Source organism: Oncorhynchus keta, chromosome 12, assembly GCF_023373465.1.
Source record: "Oncorhynchus keta strain PuntledgeMale-10-30-2019 chromosome 12, Oket_V2, whole genome shotgun sequence".
NCBI classification, from domain to species: Eukaryota; Metazoa; Chordata; class Actinopteri; order Salmoniformes; family Salmonidae; genus Oncorhynchus; species Oncorhynchus keta.
This window is the reverse complement of record NC_068432.1, coordinates 14,484,155-14,505,150: the sequence shown is the minus strand read 5'-3', so window position 1 is coordinate 14,505,150 and position 20,996 is coordinate 14,484,155. Positions and strand designations below refer to the sequence as shown.

Below are 20,996 nucleotides of genomic sequence, written 5' to 3'. Positions count from 1 at the left end.
GGACAATAGACTCTTGCCAACACCTCTTTGTATTTTGATACTTTGTGCAAGGCAATTGATCAGCATTAAAAACTTTGTGGATGGGGCCTCAATCGCTCACTTTCAGTTATTTGAAAACAAAATATTCTCAAAAATATCGTTTTTCTTTAACAAGGAAAATTAAAATGAGATCTTGAACTCTGTAATCAACGTTTCCAGTCCGAGAGTGAGAATGATAAATGATTGTATTTAATACATTTGTTTGATACATCGGAATACAAAATAAGCCAACCATCCACCCATTATGACCCGGAGCTGTGAGGATCACCACAATTAAAGATATTTAGTTTTCAGTGCATTTTTCATTGAAAAATTTATATTGCCTATCAATGTGTAGGCATACTGTGTAATACAATCGATAATTGTCTACTAAAAACGTGAATGCGATTTTGGAGAGCACACAACCATGCCAACAACCATCCGTGGAGATCAGTGTACAAAGGGCTGGACATCGGGCCGCACTGAAAAAATGCATGGTTCGACAGAATACCAACGAGGATGGATCCGGAGAAAAATGTGGCTTCTTCATCAACATCTTCATGCTTTCTTAAATAAAATAATGAAACAAATACTCTCGCCAGCTTTGATCCATGCCTGGGCCTACAGGACACAAATGTCTTTGTTTGTCAGACGAATCATTGGGTCGTAACTACAGAACAGTAGAAAACAAGAGAACACACAAGGTTAATGTCCTGAAAAAATATATATATATTGGTTATATTGGTTATGGCCCCCGAGTGGCGCAGTTGTCTAAGGCTCTGCATCTCAGTGCAAGAGGCATCACTATAGTCCCTGCTTTGAATCCAGGCTGTATCACATCCAGCTGTGATTGGGAGTCCATAGGTCGGCACACAATTGGCCCAGCGTCATCTGGGTTTGCCGGGGTAGGCCGTCATTGTAAATAAGAATTTGTTCTTAACTGACTTGCCTAGTTACATTTTTAAAATTTTGCAATTTTGTAATGTGTTTGGTAAATGGTTTTGTAAATATTAATTCACATTTGTGGTGCAACTAAATAAACAATGAAAAAGTACACTTTTTTAATATAACTGTTGTTATATTAAGGTTTATCCTAAGATCAATGATAATGACCTAGATGTCATGTACAGTATTACAGTCTGTAAAAGGAAAAATATTACCACCGTTTATTTTTATTTACAGTAGTGATGGACAGATGGAGGCATTTAAAAACAGGTTTTCACAAGTGCACTGTAGTACTGTAGCAGGTATAGCCCATCATGCAAACAATGTTTCCTATTAGCAGGACAATAGACTCTTCATAGCCCGGCTACTGTAGGTGTGTAAATCCCACAATTTGGTTTGAGTCATTGTCTGCATTTGGAGGAGAAAAAAACAACATTTAACCTAACAGGTAACATTAGGTACAATACTAGAAATATACATGTATGTAGGCCTAAACATAACCAAATATTGCTAGAATCCTACCTTGAAAGAAACAATGTGGTCCCAGAAATACCTCTCTGACATAAGGTCCAGCATATCGCTTGATGATTTCTTCTTCAGAGAAATCTCGAGCCATGATACTTGAAAAAGGAGGCAACAGTGAATTATTGTGGAACACATAGCAGTCCGTGAGGTGTAGTCTACAATATTTTATGTGCATTTTGCTTTGTAAATAGCTAAACTTACTATTAAAAAATCTAATATGGGCCTGGACCCTGGCAAAAAACTCAGCATGCTTGATCTTCTTCATTTTTTTCTGTAGCAATTTTGATGGCCTTTGCAGAGCACATCTTCATCCATTAGCGAGTTGATTGCTTGAATAGTCTTGCTGGAAATGGAATACAACATAACAATGTGCAGAATACAGTAAATACCAGCAGTCAATTTATTTAAGCATTCTTTTGTTGCACTATTAGGCCTACTTTACAGTATTGTAGCCTACTGTACCTGTTCATTTTCCCAGGCCTTTGCGTTCGGCGTAACACAAGCATCTGATTAGAGTGTTTACGAATAGCACTGTCCAAGACCAAAATCCCCAAGTCTACCAGTATTTTTGAAATGTCTACAGTAGATTTCCCATGAAATAGATTTCCCATGAAAGCCCTAGTCTGCTCACTTAAAACCTCTTTGGGATAGGCGGAACGCAAATGTCTCAACTGGCCAATTGCCAGGGAAATGCTGAGCGCCAGATTCAAATAAAATACTATAAAATTCAAACTTTCATTAAATCACACATGTAGGATACTCAAGTAAAGCTACACTCGTTGTGAATCCAGCCAACATGTCAGATTTTAAAAATACTTTTCGGCGAAAGCATAAGAAGCTATTATCTGATGATAGCACCAGCAGTAAACAAAGGGGTTAGCATATTTCAACCCTGCAGGCGTTACACAAAACGCTGTAATAAAATATAAAACATGCATTACCTTTGACGAGCTTCTTTTGTTGGTACTCCAATATGTCCCATAAACATCACAATTGGTCCTTTTGTTCAATTAATTCTGTCCATATATATCCAAAATGTCCATTTGTAAAGCATGTTTGATCCAGAAAAAAAACAGCCTACAAAAAACGCAACGTCACTACAAAATATTTCAAAAGTTGCCTATGAACTTTCTCAAAATATTTCGAACTACTTTTGTAATACAACTTTAGGTATTTTTAAATATTAAATGAATAGAGATCCTGGTCATCCTGGTGCTACAGTATGTTGTTACAGCATAATCAAAGTGAGGACAATCGGCGATCTGCTGTATACTTATGGCCTATTGTAACCTAAAAGTCACACCTTTCCAGTACTCCTCACCCCGCCCCAAACTCCACCCTCAACATCCGAAAGAGAAATATTATCTGTGGGCAGAGATACGGGTGACAGCTGATGCATTGTCCTGAGCCAGGCGGTATTAGCGGAGAGTCACTCGTCATTGGCAGAGAGTCAGGCGGAGAATGATGCGTTGAAGAGGGCGAGGAACAAGCAAGGAACAATAGACTCTTATATCGTCAAATGTATTTCTTAGCTAGGTTGGCCGTGATTGTAAGTCCCTTAGGGCAGCGCACAATTGGCCTAGCGTCATCCAGGTTTAGCTGGTGTAGGCCATCATTGTACATAGAATTTGTTCTTAACTGACTTGCCTTGTTAAATAAAGGTCCACTTGGGTATTGGTTAGATGACAATTAGGGTGTGGAAATGTTATGCTCTTAGTACTGTAGCCTACTCCCAACCGTCATGTTGTACAGCGCCACATTTTCCTAATGGAAATCCTGAGAGTTTTGTTTTTCATTTTTCTTGGAATAGAAACACCAAAATATGAATCAAATGAATTAAGCAACATTTCTTAACTTCTTGACACACCCATCCCTTTAGCGGGATCATTTTCATCAACACCCGCTGAATTGCAGAGCCTCAAAATCAAATTCAATTACTAAAAATATTTAATTATCATGAAATCACAAGTGCAATATTGCACTTGTCTAAAGACTGTTAACACCTTGAGGAAGCCATAGGAAAATGAATCTGGTTGATATCCCTTTAAATGGAGGCAAGGCATCCAATGGAACAGAGAGCTTTCAGGAAAAACAGCACTTTGTTTTTTGTTTTCCTCAGGTTTTCACCTGCAATATCAGTTCTATTATACTCACAGACAATATTTTGACAGTTTTGGAAACTTTAGAGTGTTTTCTATCCTGATCCGACAATTATATGCATACTCTAGTTTCTGAGCCTGAGAAATAGGCAGTTTCAAATGGGGTACGTTTTTTAGCCAAAAATGAAAATCCTGCCGCCTACACTCAAGAAGTTAATCAATCCCATATACTATGTTCTTACAAAAAAGGTTTTAAATTCTCTTGTACCACCAATATTGAAGACTATCAAATGCTTCTCAAAGATGCCCTCTGGTAGTCAAACTTGCACTAACTAGCATGGCAACAATGGCTGAGAATTAAATAACGTGCCATAGAATTCTGCGGCAGTATGACACAGAGGTAGTGGTAAAGTGAATAGGCAACAGGATAAATAAGAGACCGTATGTGGTGAGTGTGAAAGCATGTGTGTGTGTGTAAGTGTGTGTCGTCAGTAGGCATGTGTGCACATGTTATGTGTGTGGGCATTTGTAGTGTGTGTGTGTGTGTGTGTATTGGGGTGTCAGTGTAAGTATGTGTGGGTAGAGTCCAGTGTGTGTGCATAGAGTCAGTGCAAGAGAGTTGGTGCAAAAAAGGGTCAATGCAGGTAGCCCGGGTAGCCATTCGATTAGTTATTCAGCAGTCTTATTTAGCAGTCTTATGGCTTGGGGATAGAAGCTGTTCAGGGTACTGTTGGTTCCAGACTTGGTGCACTGGTACCGCTTGCCGTGCAGTAGCAGAGAGAACAGTCTATGGCTTGGGTGGCTGGAGAAAAAAAGAAATGTGGGGCCTTCCCCTGTCACCACCTGGTGTAGAGGTCCTGGATGGCAGGACTACATTGAGCATTCCTTTGACATGACAACCCATGAATGGCCTGCTCTGAAGTCGTCCTCTGCACGGATTATTAATCAGTCTCCCTGCTTTACTAAACATACCACACACCAAGTGACCACACCACTGAACTTGACAATGTTTGTTAGCAACTACTGTAGGGCTGTGTATTGCCAGGGACCTCACAATACAATATTATCACGATACTTAGGTGCCGATAAGATATGTGTTCCGATTCGACTCTGTGATTTTATTGTGATTTGATGTTCCAAACAGTTACAGCCAACTAGCGCAAAATAATATTGCGACATTATCAAAACAATACGATATATTGTTAAAAAAAATATTCCGATATGTAACTGTATCGATTTTTCCCCCATCACTATTAGCAGCCTGAAATGTGTATGTGAAAGTATTGTCGCCAGCTCCTTGGTCCATGGTCACGTTGTTTCGCGTTGTTTGTCTCAATCTGATATTTGCCATAACATGCAGTTGCCAACATAACGTTTCAGTTATTTATTGTATTCGAGTTCTTTCCTACATGTACAGTGGGGCAAAAAGGTATTTAGTCAGCCACCAATTGTGCAAGTTCTCCCACTTAAAAAGATGAGAGAGGCCTGTAATTGTCATCATAGGTACACTTTAACTATGACAGAAAATGAGGGGGAAAAAATCCAGAAAATCACATTGTAGGATTTTTAATGAATTTATTAGCAAATGATGTTGGAAAATAAGTATTTGGTCAATAACAAAAGTGTATCTCAACACGTTGTTATATACCCTTTGTTGGCAATGACAGAGGTCAAATGTTTTCTGTAAGTCTTCACAAGGTTTTCACACAATGTTGCTGGTATTTTGGCCCATTCCTCCATGCAGATCTCCTCTAGAGCAATGATGTTTTGGGGCTGTTGCTGGGCAACACGGACTTTCAACTCCCTCCAAAGATTTTTTATGGGGTTGAGATCTGGAAACTGGCTAGCCCACACCAGGACCTTGAAATGCTTCTTATGAAGCCACTCCTTTGTTGCCCGGGCGGTGTGTTTGGGATCATTGTCATGTTGAAAGACCCAGCCATGTTTCATCTTCAATGCCCTTGCTGATGGAAGGAGGTTTTCACTCAAAATCTCACGATACATGACCCCATTCATTCTTTCCTTTACACGGATCAGTCGTCCTGGTCCCTTTGCAGAAAAACAGCCCCAAAGCATGATGTTTCCATCCCCATGCTTCACAGTAGGTATTGTGTTCTTTGGATGCAACTCAGCATTCTTTGTCCTCCAAACACGACGAGTTGAGTTTTTACCAAAAAGTTATATTTTGGTTTCATCTGACCATATGACATTCTCCCAATCTTCTTCTGGATCATCCAAATGCTCTCTAGCAAACTTCAGACGGGCCTGGACATGTACTGGCTTAAGCAGGGGACACGTCTGGCACTGCAGGATTTGAGTCCCTGGCGGCGTAGTGTGTTACTGATGGTAGGCTTTGTTACTTTGGTCCCAGCTCTCTGCAGTTCATTCACTAGGTCCCCCCGTGTGGTTCTGGGATTTTTGCTCTCACCGTTCTTGTGATCATTTTGACCCCACGGGGTGAGATCTTGCGTGGAGCCCCAGATCGAGGGAGATTATCAGTGGTCTTGTTTGTCTTCCATTTTCTAATAATTGCTCCCACAGTTGATTTCTTCAAACCAAGCTGCTTACCTATTTCAGATTCAGTCTTCCCAGCCTGGTGCAGGTCTACAATTTTGTTTCTGGTGTCCTTTGACAGCTCTTTGGTCTTGGCCATAGTGGAGTTTGGAGTGTGACTGTTTGAGGTTGTGGACAGGTGTCTTTTATACTGATAACAAGTTTCAACAGGTGCCATTAATACAGGTAACGAGTGGAGGACAGAGGAGCCTCTTAAATAAGGAGTTACAGGTCTGTGAGAGCCAGACATCTTGCTTGTTTGTAGGTGACCAAATACTTATTTTCCACCATAATTTGCAAATAAATTCATTCAAAATCCTACAATGTGATTTTCTGGATTTTTTTCCCTCATTTTGTCTGTCATAGTGTAACTATGACATTTACAGGCCTCTCTCATCTTTTTAAGTGGGAGAACTTGCACAATTGGTGGCTGACTAAATACTTTTTTGCCCCACTGTATATAAGGCAGCAGCCTCTAAGGATTTGTGCAGGGTTGTGTAACTGGGTAGAAGCCGGCGAGTGATGGCTATTTAACAGTCTGATGACCTTTAGATAGAACCTGTTTTTCAGTTTGCCATCAGTGATGTGTACGCTGATGAGCTTTCCACCTTCTTCACTGTGGTCCCGCTGATGTGAATAGGGGCATGGTCCATAAACACTCCAGCCAGCTCGTCTGTGCATGCTCTGAGGACGTGGCTAGGGATGCAGTCTGCACCGGCCACCTTGTGAGGGTTAACACGTTTAAATGTTTTACTCAGGTTGGCCATGGAGAACCAGAGCCCACAGTCCTTGGGAGTTGGCCATGACAGTGGCACTGTGTTATCCTCAAAGCAGGTGAAGAATGTGTTTAGCTTGTCCGGGAGCAAGAAGTCGTGGCTGGTTTTCCCTTTGTAATCCGTGATTGTCTGTAGACACTGCCACATATTTCTCGTGCCTGAGCCGTTGAATTGCGACTTCACTTTGTCTCTATATTGACGTGTTGCCTGTTTGATTACCTTACGGAGGGAATAACTACACCGTTTGTATTCCACCATATTCCTAGTCACCTTGCTATGGTTAAATGAGGTGGTTCGGGCTTTCAGTTTTGCGCGAATGCTGCCATCTAGCCATGGTTTCTGATTTGAGTAGGATTTAATAGTCACAATTGGAACAACATCCGCTATACACTTTCTGGTGTCCGCGTGCGTGATCAAAACAATCTTGAAGCATGGATTCTGATTGGTCAGACCAACATTGAATAGACCTTAGCATGGGTACTTCCTGTTTGAGTTTCTGCCTGTAAGAAGGGAGCAGCAAAATGGAGTATGGCTGAATGGACAGGGACAGTATATCCAGAGAGAGCCATGTTTCCGTGAAACAGAGTATGTTACAATCCCTGGTGTCGATCTGGAAGGATATCCTCGCCCTGAGCTCATCTACTTTATTATCCAGAGACTGAACATTACCGAGTCATATACTCGGAAGTGGTGGATGGTGTGCACGCCTCCTGAGTTGGACTACAATCCACTCCGAATACCTTGTCTCCGGTCAGGGGTGTTTTGGAGCATCCTCTGGAATCATTTCAATTGCCCTGGGGACTATGAACTTTCCAATTTGGGAAAGTTGTATATCTGGTTGTAATGCTGGTGAGTTACTGGCGCTCTGTCACGCCCTGACCTTAGTTATCTTTATTTTCTTTATTATTTTGGTTAGGTCAGGGTGTGACAAGGGTGGTTGGTTTAGTTTTGTATTGTCTAGGTGTTTTTGTCCCGTAGGGTTTTTGTATATCTATGGGGTTTTAATATATCTAGGTATACGTAGGTCTATGGTGGCCTGAATTGGTTCCCAATAAGAGACAGCTGTTTATCGTTGTCTCTGATTGTGGATCCTATTTAGGTTGCCAGTTTCCATTTAGGTTTTGTGGGTTATTGTCTATGTGTAGTTGCATGTCAGCACTCGGTTTATCATAGCTTCACTTTTGTTATTTTGTTAGTTTGTTAAGTGTTCTTCGTTTAATTAAAAGAAGAATGTATTCTTATCACGCTGCGCCTTGGTCTCCTCATTATAACGACTGTGACACGCTCTGATATCCAAAATGTATTTCCCGCTGTGTGTAATAACACAAAACAAATTCTGGGCTAATAATGTAAGAAATAACACACAAAAACAAAAAAATCCTGCAAAGTTGCTTAAAGAGCTGGAAGCAGAGCTGCCATATCTGTCGGCGTCATCTTATCTGTCTTGGAAATATTTTTGAATTACCAAAAGAAGATGATTTCCAAGTTAAATCAAGGGTTGATTGAAACTCTACCTTATAGTTCAGAACCTATAAGGAAAAAATGGGGTACAGATCTAAAGTAAGAAATTGAGGAGAATCATTGGTCACAGATACTATATTTGAAATGAACAATCTAGCTATATACCGTTACATTTTGTATTCTGAACAAATATATAAATGCAACAAGCAACCATTTCAAATATTTTACTGAATTACAGTTCATATGAGGAAATTAGTCAATTGAAATAAATTCATTAGGCACTAATCTATGGATTTCACATGCCTGGGAATACATATATGCATTTGTTGGTCACACATATCTTTAAAAAATGGGCTTCACAATGGGCAACAGGATCTCGTCACAGTATTTTTGTGTATTCAAATTGCCATCAATAAAATGCAATTGTGTTTTTGTCTGTAGCTTATGCCTGCCCATACCATAACCCCACTGCCATCATGGGGCATGTTGACATCAGCAAACCACTCGCCCACAAGACGCCATGCACGGTTGTGAGGCCGATTGAAAGTACTGCCAAATTCTAAAATGAAAAAATGATGCTGGAGGTGGCTTATGGTAGAGAAATGAACATTCAAATCTCTGGCAATATCTCTGGTGGACATTCTTGCAGTCAGCATGCCAATTGCACACACCCTCAACATTTGAGACAGCTGTGGCATTGTGTTGTGTGACAAAACTGCACATTTTAGAGTGGCCTTTTATCATGGCCAGCTCAAGGTGTGCCTGTGTAATGATCATGCTGTTTGATCAGCTTCTTGATATGCCACACCTGTCAAATGGGGCAGCAGGTAGCCTAGTGGTTAGAGCGTTAGACTTGTAACCGAAAGGTTGCAAAATCGAATCCTGGCAAGGTAATATCTGTCGTTCTGCCCCTGAACAAGGCCGTTAACCCACTGTTTCTAGGCCGTCATTGAAAATAAGAATTTGTTCTTAACTGACTTGCCTAGTTAAATAAATAAAATGGATGGAGTATCTTGGCAAAGGAGAAATGCTCACTAACAGGGATGTAATATACATTTGTGCAATTTTTTTTTATCTAAATAAGCTTTTTGTGCATATGGAACATTTCTGGGATTTTTTATTTCAGCACATGAAACATGGGACCAACATTTTACATGTTGCGTTTTAAGTTTTTGTTCAGTGTATATTATAAAGTTAAACACAACCCCAAAAGTTGGGAAACCATATGTTGATCACCTTGGGGAATGTGTTGTACAGTGGGATTTTTGTCTTTGTTTTGTGTTGTTTGTGGGGCGCTGTGGAAAAACAATAAGAAAAATATTGTCAAAAAAATAATAACAATAATAACAATAATAATGTGGCGTAATGACAGTGCAGCATTTTTTTTCTTTCAAGGAAGTGCAGCGCCAATTGCAATGAGGATGGGGCTAATTCAGCACATTGATAATCCCGCTTCTGAATGCAATTTGTGCACACGGTAAATTAATATGGATTTTATGTGAAGGGTTTATGTTAATGAATTAAATGTCTTTGGTTTGGAAAAGCTGCAAGAAGCAAATATTTTGAATCTTTTCGCATCATATTTCTTAGCTATTTACTGATAAAATATCGACATCCCATTTGAATAGTGAGTATACTTTTATGGCAGTCAATAGCATTGTCAATGTCGTGCAAAAGGGTAGGCTTAAGCATTGTTGTCACGTTTTGACCTTTATTTCCTTTGTTTTGTCTTTATTTAGTATTGTCAGGGCGTGAGTTGGGGTGGGCAGTCTGTTGGTTTTTCTATGTTGGTTTTTGTGTTCAGCCTAGTATGGTTCTCAATCAGAGGCAGGTGTCTTAAGTTGTCTCTGATTGAGAATCATACTTAGGTAGACTGGGTTTCACTGTTGGCTTGTGGGTGTTTGTTTCCGTGTGAGTGTTTGTCACCACACGGTACTGTTTCGGTTTTTGTTTTCATCACATCGTTTATTGTTTTGTATTTCAGTGTTCAGTTCATTTTTAATAAATCGTCATGAACACTTACCACGCTGCATCTTGGTCCGATCCTTACTCCTCTTCAGACGAAGAGGAAATCTGCCGTTACAATTGTGAATATTTTTCCTGATAATTATCAGATTCCAAATTTGACCAACCAGGGTTTGTCTCCTGCGTGCCACAAGACTGTGTTAGTCCCCTGAGCTAAAGCTTAGACATTCACTCGGGGAGCTAACACAAGTCAGGTTTCAGACAAGGTTGCTCATCATGCAATCGGGTTTACAGACCGTCTCTGATGCATACCTGATGGTGTTTCAATAGACACATTTATATAAGATTGGATTTAAATGACAAGGAAGTGTCTACAGAGCAGAAGCACATCAACAAGTTACAAACAAGTATGAGTGTTGAAATACTGTGCTATAATACTGTAATGCTGTGACAATAAATTGGCCCAAACAACAGTGACAAATGTGCCACTATTATAACTATGACCTCTAAAAACATCTCACTTATAATTTTCCTTCAGGAAATGAGCAAGCCCTGTTGTTATTTTGATGAAACGGGCAAAGTGGCAATTTCACATCTGGGTAGTAACCGGTGTAAATTATTCACGATCCTCATCTGCACCTAATGCACCTAATTTGCTTAATAACATGTTGTGCTGGGAAGCACAGGGGAAGTGTCACTTTGGAAAAATGAGGGCGAACCCAATAAGATGACACTTTCTTGCAACAAAAGCGCACAACTTAAAGCAAAGGAAAATAATAGGTCATTTCTGGAGTTCTACAGTATAACGTCCTCACTTTTCAATGTGAATTGGTCATGTTCCTCTTTCTCGTAAAATTTTAAACATCACTTTTCAATGCAGATTGGTCCGATTTGGCTAGTAATAGTGTTCCATCTGTGTGATATGCTCATTGATTAATTTTTCAAAAGCACTATAAGGTATTATGTGCATTGTGTACAAAGAGATGGTCACAGTGGGCATAGATTGACAGGGTGGCAGGTAGCCTATAGTGGATAAGAGCGTTGGAACAGTGGCTGAAAGGTCGCTGGTTCAAATCCCTTAGCCAACTATGTGCAAAATTGGTAGATGTGCCCTTGAGCAAGGCACTTAACCCTAAGTCGCTCTGGATAAAAGTGTCTGCTAAAATGTGCAAATGTAAACTTTTCACGGGGAGGCCGCACTTAAACAGCATATTTTGCCAGGGGAGGGGATCTCTATTAAGTAGCCTTGTTATAAGAAAAGGACACTCTGCCCATCAGCAATGATCTTCATGTCTTTTCACATGGGAAGCTTAACACCCTAACAATGCCCCCCCCCCCGCCCCACACTCTCGGTTGGAAGTCGAACAACAGCTGTTGCTCCAAATTTCGATTTAACAACCAATAATTCTCGCCTTTGGCTGAGGCAGGCTGGTGGAGGGACTGGAGGACACAATAGACAGGACCTGCGAGGATCTTGGCCGGAGCGCCACAGGAATATGTGCTGCATCCTGGCAACGCTCGGCCAGATCTGCCTCGGAGCCACACAGAGAGGCTCAAGGGAGAGGAGGGAGGGGGAAGAGGGGAGGAAAACACAAGCCTGCTCAGCTTCCTAGACAACGAGGCACAGCCTTGCCACTTGTGCTCATCTAATGCACTCAATTCTCAACACACAGTGCCGAGTGCTTGGAGGGGGAAATTGTCATAGGGCTGTTTTCCACAAAGGACATCCCTGTCCTCTACACATTGTTGTGACTCTCTAATGTGCCATCATGAGAATGCCAAGGCAAGTGAGAATGGGATACATTAGACAATGTAGGCTAGTGGATGAGCAGTTTGGTTATCTGCTTTTGTTTGTAAGTGGCATACCATATGTCACTTACACAAAAAAAGCAGATTACCAAACTGCTCATCCACTAGCCTACATTGTCTAATGTATCCCATTCTCACTTGCCTTGGCATTCTCATGATGGCGCATAAGAAGACAGGTGAATTAATTCGATTTATGGAGTCTATAACATTTCCATTTTAGTCCATGCTCTTATCCAGAGGGATTTGCAGGACCGATTAGGGTTAAGTGCCTTGCTCGCGGGAATATCGACAGATTTTTTTACCTAGACAGCTCAGGGATTTGAACCAGCGTTCTTTCGGTTACTGGCCAAACACTCTCTAGGCTACCTACCTTCCCAGGTAAAAAGATTATACTGTATTTACAAAAATATTAAAACATATGGACTATGTGAAGAAGCAACTTGTTGGCTAATAGAAAAACATTCAGTGAAGCTGCCCATAACACTTAGGCCTACAGAGAAAACATTAGAAGCATGCCACATGTCACTAATAAAGTAGGCTAGGATACTCCCTTAATAGCAAATGTCGTATTTCCAATCACGGGGGTTGCCTGTGAGGGCTAACACGGCTTAACTTCGATGGCCTGAACACGTTGTAGATGCGGATTAACCACTAATACTTAATGAACTTTACGCAAAGTCCTCCTGTCAGAGTCAGATTTACAATGCATCAATAGGCGGTTAGAGTCACAAGGTGCATCAAGAGACACAGACGAATTGCTGCATCAAAGAAGCAATGATAGGGGACATATTCATAATGTAGCCTTAATTGGGTTTACAAGCCTTTGGAGCTATACTAGTGAGACAAACCTCGAAATTGCTTGATAACTAAGGCCACCAACATGACAGTCAAGTCTCACACTAATCGCTTGGTCTACGATGCCACTTTTTTTGGCATGTGATGTCAAATCTCGGATCCACCCAATATGTAAGGGGTCTACAATAGCCTACATAAAAAGCGCGCGCATCTCTAGAATAGGTGCGCGCTCACCTAATATATGTTACGTGATAATGCAATAGCTATAACACTAATGGCACCTGCCATTTCTCCAGCAAAATTAAAATAGCCTACCTTGTTGAAGCAGAAGAATGGTCATTCCTGTCAGCAAAACCCAGAACATAGGATTCTTCATGGTGATTTGACCGGTCGTTTATCTGTGTAGTAGTAGAAGATGGTGTTGTCGCTCAGATATAGGCTACTACAAACGCAAATCCTGGGAAAAGTGAAGTGTACCAGACTAAGTCCCGGTCCCTCTGACTGTAAAGCAGCCACCAACACAAGCAGTACCAAGTCCCTCCTTCACTAATGTATTGGTCGTGATTTGTAAGAGGCTGCTTGGATAGGCTTCCAGTGGCTTACAAAGACGCTGCTGTCCAGGAGCCTCATTTATCAAAGGTGCGTGCGCACAAAAATACTCAATCTTGTGTGCGCCAGTTTTCCCGCAAAGGTTGGTATTTATCCGTTTTGAACTTGAAGGAAAGTGTGCATATCTCCACGCCAATCTCACACCATTCGTGCGCACAACTTCTAGAAGGTTTATCAGATGTATTGCAAGCAAAATGCTTATTGTTCGTTTGGGGAAATGGGAGGTGTTTGATGGACAGGGAATTATAATAATTTTAGGCAAAAACATTAAAACGTAGGCGTAATGATTAAACAGATGCATTCGACATTGGTAGATCGCATAGCAGGATGTCGTCTAATATTTATGTTTCTTATATTACAGCCTATATGCCTAAATCATAATCATATTGCAGGACGTCTCTCCTTTGCTGACATAATTGGTTTAAATTATTCCGGATACACAACAAATTGATTAATTGGTCATTCAATACCCAAGCATGCTCTAAAGTAAATAGACGGGTAGCCTAGACAGTAGCCTATGTGACAATATGGGTAGGCTACATAATTGCTGTGCGATATTAGGAGCGCGACATCATAGCCTAGTCTATTTCATTTCAGAGCCTATAGTATACTTACCAAGGCAGGAGATAGAAACACAATAATGTATTGATAAATAAAATATTGAACAACAATTCGTATTTTGCATAGAAGTGTAGAGTGTAGCATTTACTTTAAATTGTTCTAAAGGACAATCAATCATGCAGAATGCGCGGCCAGTGTTTGGCACAATAAGGCAGAATGCATTATTTTGGGGGAAAAGTCACTGCCACATTCTTCCCACACCTCTACAGAAATGTGATCAAATTTGCTATTGCCTTTTTTTTTAGGAACTATCAGGTAGTGATGCGCAGGTTGACTCATAACTGATTCATAACCTGCAGTCCCCACGGATATGTATCCGTAGGATTGAATAAAGAAAAAACAATACATCAAAATCTATATATCTATAGGCTACATGTAGGTTTTTCTTTCATTATCTTTAGGCTATTTGGCATTAGTGTGTAAGCCTAAACTTTGGGGCCTAACTTTACGAGCCCCAAATAGCCTACATCCAAACGCTTTTGTAAACAGGCAGAAAAAGTTAACGTCGTTACACTGAGGCAAAAAGGACAATGTCGGAGTTTCATTTAATAAGAGGAAAGCTGCGATACGGAGAGCTTAAAACAAAGAGAGGCCCAGAAAAGTAATGTTTGAGAATGATTTGATGAAGTGGTAAAGGAGGATGATGATTGCATTGCCTATACCTGTGATGGTTGTGAGGTGCTATACAAATTCGACTGTCACAAGATGTGACTTCACGTCAAAGGAACTGTAGCCTCCTATTTAGATTGGTTAAATGGAAACTGATATCTGGACACTGACTCTATGTCTATAACCTATTGTATTTTCTCCCTGGTCCCTAATCGTATTTGCTCCAAGAAATAAACAGAGATAACAGAGAAAACATTACCGATGTCAACTAATTTGAAGCATTCATTCTATAACATTATTATGGTGAGAAAATGTTTATTTAGTCTTTTCTGTGGCAACATATGAAATGACAGAAGAGAAGCTGCATGTATTTAATTATAGACAAGTTGACTAACAAATAGCCTGCCAAAATTTCTGAAATTATTAACAGAAACATATCGAAATTAGGCAAAAGAATATCCTGCACCCCTTGTCAAAAATAATCGTTCTGCTATCTCTAACTGTAGCCTCCAGTACAGCGCATTTTCTATATTTGTCGGTTGGGGTCGGGTGATGGCCTCAGATTTTCACTTCATCACATATATTTGGGCGGTTGCAGATGGGTTATTAGCAATTGCAGGCGCAGCTGACCCTTGCACCACTAGGGGAGACTGGGGTTGGTAACACTTTTCACCTTTTAGATAATTTATGGTACTGTATTCAAAACTTGATACAAACAATCGACATATGTCCTTTACAAATGTGTGTGGTTATTATATATGTTAATCAAACTGTAAATGCATAGTGTTGTCTTAAATACAAGGAGTGAAGTGTTACAATTTACCCCATGGTCTGGTTTAGTTGTAACAGTGGGTGAATTGTAAAATAAAGAAAAAGTGCATAAATCATGACATTCAACTAATTATTGGAAGCCTTTATTGAGACCATGAGAGCAACATTGTCATGTTTAACATTTTGTTTGGCAGAAGAAAAAAAATTATATATATATATATATAAATAATGAAATGTAACCATTTTTACCCTCCACTAAATGGTCATTCTCAACCAAACACCAACTAGGCTAAAATAAACACATGGAAGTTTGTGGTGTGTCTGTGTGTGTAACTGAATGTTGGACATGTTCACATTCAGTACCACAGTTGTGACAGTGGTATTGTATGGCTGTCCTGTGGTACAGGCTTGGTGGGCCCATAATATGCATTCCCACCACTGCACCTAGACCTCCGTGGACTTGGAATTGTTAAAGTGCTCTATGCACACAATGCAGAAGTTTTCCTCGTAGGAGTAATCGGAATGTTATGGTTCAATCTGCTTGGTTTTGGCTTTTTTCTTGAGCAGGACAGTTTTTGTTGTTGTTGTTCAGTTGTGGTTTGTCTTGGCTTGCTTCTTTCCAGATGTTTTTTAAGGCAGGGCAATTTTTGTTGTTGTTGAGTGCTTAACTTTTGATGCACTTCTTCCAATGCCTGCTTGACAGGTTTATCCGCTAAAATCACAGTTGTTGTCCTCTTCCAACCCCTTCTTGTAATTTTCCAAGGCCCTGATTTTTGGAAGGGGCATACATCAACTGGGTTAAAATCAGAAGACTAATCAGGTGTTTCCCAGCCACAGCCTGATACTGTACATGCGGGGTGGTGCCCTGTGAAGTGGCTGGAGAGGTGGCCTGGAAGGCAGTTGGAGTGGTGACCTGGGAGGCAGCTGGAGAGGTGGCCTGGGAGGCAGCTGGAGAGGTGGCCTGGGAGGCAGCTGGAGAGCAGTGGGCACAGTGGGTATAAATTATACACGAGGAAGCTCTCTCGACCCCTTCTCCAGTAGCTTCTTTCTCTCTTTGCAGAATCTGTACAGAGTCACATGACATATGCCATACAACTGTGCAAGTTATTACAACTAACCCTGACCCTTACAACCAAAAACCGTTAACATTACTAACTTGCATGAAATATCTCTACACAGGCTAGTTATTAACTTGATAAAAGTTTTGTGAATGGAACTATGAAGCAGTTCATGTCATCACAAAGACACATTTGGTCAAAATATTTATTTTCTTACTTCAAAATCAGATTTATGTCAATAGAATCTGCAGAGTTTATCACAGGGACTTACTTTTTCAAATATGGGTTCAGGACTAAACTGATCTTGTTCATTGTCTACAACTCAGCGTTCCACACCATAGTGCCTTCAAAGCTCATCACTAAGTCAAGGACCCTGGGATAAACACCTCCCTCTGCAACTGGATCCTGGACTTCCTGACGGGCCACCCCCAGATGGTAAAGGTAAGTGACAACACATTCGCCACACTTATCCTCAACACGAGGGCCCCTCAGGGGTGCGTGCTCAGTTCCCTCCTGTACTCCCTGTTCACTCATGACTGCACGGCCAGGCATGACTCCAACACTGTCATTAAGTTTGCCGATGACACAACAGTGGTAGGCCTGATCACCGACAACGACGAGACAGCCTATAGGGAGGAGGTCAAAGACCTGCCTGTGTTGTGCATGGACAACAACCTCTCTCTCGATGTGATCAAGAAAAAGGAGATGAATGTGGACTACAGAAAAAGGAGGCCCGAGCATGCCACCATTGACATCGACAGGGCAGTAGTGTGGCAGGTTGAAATATTCAAGTTCCTTGGCGTGTACATCACCAACAAACTAACATGGTCCAAGCAAACCAAGACAGTCGTGAAGAGGGCATGACAAAACCTATTCCACCTCGAGCACACAGTCATGCAATCTACATAGACAAACATAGGCAGTAGAATGGCCTTACTGAAGAGTTCAGTGACTTTTAACATGGCACCATCACGGGACGCCACCTGTCCAACAATTCAGTTCATAAAATGTCTGTATTACAACCACAATCCTTGGTTGTAATACTCACTACAGAGTTCCAGACTGCCTCTGGAAGCAATGTCAGCACCAGAACTGTTCGTTGGGAGCTTTATGAAATGGATTTCCAAGGCCGAGCAGCCGCACACAAGTATAAGATCCCCATGCACAATGCCAAGAGTTGGTTAAAATAAAGCTCACCGTAAAGATCACTTCCATTAGACTCTGGAACATTGGACTCACTCTGGAGTGATGAATCACGCTTCACCATCTGGCAGCCCGATGGATATATCTGGGTTTGGCAGATGCCAGGAGAACACTACCTGCCCCAATGCATAGTGCCAACTGTAAAGTTTGGTCTGGGCCTTTTTTTCATGGTTCGCGCTAGGCCCCTTAGTTCCAGTGAAGGGAAATCTTAAAGCTACAACATACAATGACATTATAGACGCTTCTGTGCTTCCACCTTTGTGGAAACCGTTTGGGGAAGGCCCTTTCCTGTTGCAGCATGGCAATGCCTGAGTGCACAAAACGAGGTCCATGCAGAAATGGTTTTTCGAGATTGGTGTAGAAGAACTTGACTGGCCTGCACTGAGCCCTTACCTCAACCCCATCAAACACCTTTGGGATGAATTGGAACACTGACTGCAAGCCGGAACTAATCGCCCAACATCAGTGCCCGACCTCACTAATGCCCCGCAGCAATGTTCCAACATCTAGTGGAAAGCCTTCCCAGAGGAGTGGAGGCTGTTATAGCAGCAAAGGGGGACCAACTCCATATTAATGCCCATGATTTTGAAATGAGATTTTTGACAAGCAGGTGCATATAAATATACACATTGCGAGATATTTGGCGAGTTCCAATATTATTTTTGTTGTTTAAATTTTAACTACAAAACAACGTGAGCAGGTCTCATTGCCAACAATAGCGAAGCAGGCAGTGTGACGTTGAACAATAAGCTGGGAATAGAACTTTCGAAAGGCGAGTTGGTTCCACGGTGCTTAATAGAACTAATAGGAGCTGGCAGGATGAAAAATGCACTAAAATAAGGCCTGTTTCTTCAAAACGACGGCGATTACTCCAAAACGACGGCAAGCAGCTGGGAAATATGGTCATATTATGAAACTGGGCTCTACGGCGGATGTAGAAAGTAAACATCCGCACCTTGATGGTGTCAACTGTGTTTATGTCTGCGTAATGAAAAAGTAGGGAAAAAATAAAACATAGATTTCTGGTCTAGCGATCGATGACAAACGAGCTCGCTGCCCAGACTTACATAAATACAAAGAAGAGATTCTCCTGATTTAAAATGGTACCCATGTCACAAATTCCGCTTCCTGAGTCTGTGTTTGCCTGTGTTTCTGTCCTGGAGTGTGTTTCCGGTGTCCTGGAACGCACCCTGTCTGGTTGCCAGGCGAATTAGCTTGTTGGGAGAACGATGTTCACCCGCACCTGTATCCCATCAGTAATCTGCACACCTGTCCTGATCATCACCTCTCCCCTTCAAAAGCTCTGACCTGACATCCATTCCCTGCCGGATCGTTAGCCATGAACACCATTCACCCGGAACCCATACCCCATCCCTGTCTGCTCGTCGCCAGTGTGTTGTTATCCATTGGATCAGCCTATCCACTCCAATCAACCCACCTCCACTGCCCGCTCCTCCACCCGGAACTATCTACCTCCACGTTCTCATTGATTAATAAATACTCACCATCTTTATACTCACCTTGTCCTGGTCTGCTTCTGGGTCCAATTCTGGTAAACCCTGACAACCCATGTAACAGTTTTGCTTCTGTCCCTCTCCTCGCCCCTACCTGGGCTCAAACCAGGGATCCTCTGCACACATAGACAACAGCCACCCTCGAAGCACCGTTACCCATCACTCCACAAAAGCCTACTATCTACACGGATTTCAGAGCACTCTCGCCTGAGTGTACCAGAGTGCAGAATAATTACTGTACAAGCGCTCAACACCCATTGAATATGGCCGGTGTCAGTAAACGTCGGGAAAAAAGCGTAATTAAATTGTTTCCAGCAGCACATTTACAGTCACCAACGCTCTGGTTAACACTAAAATGATCAAAGTGGTCTCATTTTTGTCTGGAAGTAGCTATCCAATGTTAGCTTAGGTGCTTGACACCGTTGTAAGGCCAGAACGCTCAAATCAACCCTACTTCTCGGCCGAAAATCCAGTGTGCGCTTCAAAAGCGAAACGGTCTGAATTTACAAACTGACAATTTTGCTCTGAATGGAAACAGCATAATATTAATCAAATGAATCCCATATACTATGTTATTACAAAAAAAGGTTTTAAATTCTCTGGTAATGCCAATACGGAATACTATCAAATGCTTCTCAAAGATGCCCTCTGGTGGTCAAACTAGCAATAACTTGCAGTAACAGAAAAAATGGCTGAGAATTAAATGACGTGCCACAGAATGCTGCAGCAGCACGCAAGGTGTACCACAGTATGACTCAACTTTTAAAGGAGGACCCACTGTAGTCCACAAATCCAGAACAAATTCAAGTAAATGTACACTATTATATAGAGTTCTTATTGCATGGAACTTCCTTCCATCTCATATTGCTCAAATAAACAGCAAGCCTGGTTAAAAAAAACAGATAATGCAACACCTCGCGGTACAATGCCTCTCCCCTATTTGACCTAGATAGTTTGTGTGTATGCATTGATATGTAGGCTACGTATGCCTTTCTAAAAATGTATGTAGTTCTGTCCTTGAGCTGTTCTTGTCTAATGATGTTATGTATTATGTAATTCTGTGTTGTTTTGTGTGGACCCCAGGAAGAGTAGCTGCTGCTTTTGCAACAGCTAATGGGGATCCTAATAAAAATACCAAATACCAACTGGTTCAACTGGCTGACTGAAGTGCAAGGTAAGATAGCAGTTCAATTGTTAGTCTATCGGCAACTGCATATTATTCCATTTGTGATTTGAATGTGTATTTTAAATGTTTTACTGTGTACTCCGTAGATGGAGAATGTCCTCCTCCAACAGTGGCATTGGAGTTTGCTACTGGTGCGACGGTGGTGCCACCCCTGGGGTTTGCGGAAACCCAGACCATAGAGTTCCTCCACACAGCGAGAGGCAGTCTCACTGGTCAGCAGAAGATAAAGTACCCAGAGGCATACACGTGTGCTGTGACACTAAGGCTCCCTCTTCATAGCAACTATATTACCTTTAGGGAATTCATGAACTCAGTGTTGCATAAACAAACCTTAGTGGAGAGTGACATAATAGTTAGAGCATTGGAGGGTGTCGGGCAGAATCAGAAATCTTTAGGTAACATTTATAGATAAGATGTTTTATTTTCATAATATGCCTGTGAGATACTTGTCATTTAGAATGTATCTTTTTGTACTATAG

At 41.4% G+C, this 20,996-nt stretch overlaps 1 protein-coding gene across 1 annotated transcript in view; it reads right to left on the bottom strand.

Moving 5' to 3' along the window:
- LOC118391030 (opioid-binding protein/cell adhesion molecule-like) overlaps positions 1 to 13,590 on the bottom strand; it is a 521,103-nt gene extending 507,513 nt beyond the window's left edge. The window contains exon 1 of the mRNA XM_035781960.2: positions 13,262 to 13,590. Within this exon, the coding sequence (XP_035637853.1) occupies positions 13,262 to 13,322 (61 nt within the window). The 5' untranslated portion in view covers positions 13,323 to 13,590. The remainder of the gene's footprint in view (positions 1 to 13,261) is intronic.
- Between the last annotated feature and the right edge of the window lie 7,406 nt (positions 13,591 to 20,996).